A 978-nucleotide genomic window follows, 5' to 3' on the forward strand; every position below is an offset into this window, starting at 1 on the left:
CATTTAAAAAGCCACTATCTGCCATATTGGATTCGATCGAACTCACTGTTCCATTTGAAAGACGAATGATGGAAATATTTGCGAGACCCATGGTATTGATTGGCTGCCAACTAATACCAACCTGTTTTCCATATCTTAACCTTGACTTTTTGAGCGTGATCTTGAGTTCATCTTTAGAAAGGACAGTAAAAGTCTTTGATGAGCCAGAACCAAATTTATTTGAGACACTGATATTGAAGTATCCGGGAGTAGTATTCAGATCTCCAAAATCGTTCAAGTCAATAGTTGCAATTCCATTATCGTTAACAGTTATCTGATTGTAAAGAAAATTTGGATCTTTTAAGTTGGTGAGAACAAGTGTAGCCGGTTCGTGAAAACCAGCAAAGGAATCCCAAGTTATAGAAACGCTAGAATTGGGATAAATTGGAGCAGTGGTTAATACCAGCACAGAAAAGTCCGTGCTTGAGTGAATAAAAAATGGGATGGAAGTTTTATTTGAAATAGAAGAGTTGGTATGTTTTACGTAAATACCAGAATTCACTGAAGTAGCAAACGCAGTAAAACAAAAGCAAGCGAACGCAAGAATACAAAAAAGGTTCTTTGAGATCATAAGGCGATGACTACTCGCGATAAAAACGGCATATTTATATCCAGAATGCCCTGTGTTTGTTTATAGCTAAAAAAATAAACAAACTCCTATGCATGTGAAAAAATCACAAACAAAACAAATAAACAACCAAATGGTTAATCAAGAGCCATTCAAGAGGCTATCAGTAAACAGTCTGCTGAATGTTTTGAAGCCCCACTTCATCAAAAGCGACCTTCAGCCTGTCTCTGGTTTTAGATAACAACCGTAACCCTATACAAGACATAGTGACGATGCCTTAGTTGACAGCCTTTTCGATGTGCTTTATATTTGCTTAATATAATTTATTGGGCAAACGATCGGCTTTGGATGAAGTGGGGCTAAAAAACATT

The 978-nt window shown here is 36.8% G+C and overlaps 1 protein-coding gene across 1 annotated transcript; it reads right to left on the minus strand.

Annotated features, from left to right (window-relative positions):
• On the minus strand, positions 1 to 610 carry DI09_387p10 (uncharacterized protein; the record flags this gene model as incomplete). Its single annotated transcript, XM_013382344.1, has 1 exon — positions 1 to 610. A coding segment is annotated over one exon (610 nt), but the record flags the coding sequence as incomplete, so codon positions are not given.
• Between the last annotated feature and the right edge of the window lie 368 nt (positions 611 to 978).

The sequence above is a fragment of the Mitosporidium daphniae genome (genome assembly GCF_000760515.2).
Source record: "Mitosporidium daphniae strain UGP3 chromosome Unknown contig-385, whole genome shotgun sequence".
NCBI lineage: Eukaryota > Fungi > Microsporidia > Mitosporidium > Mitosporidium daphniae.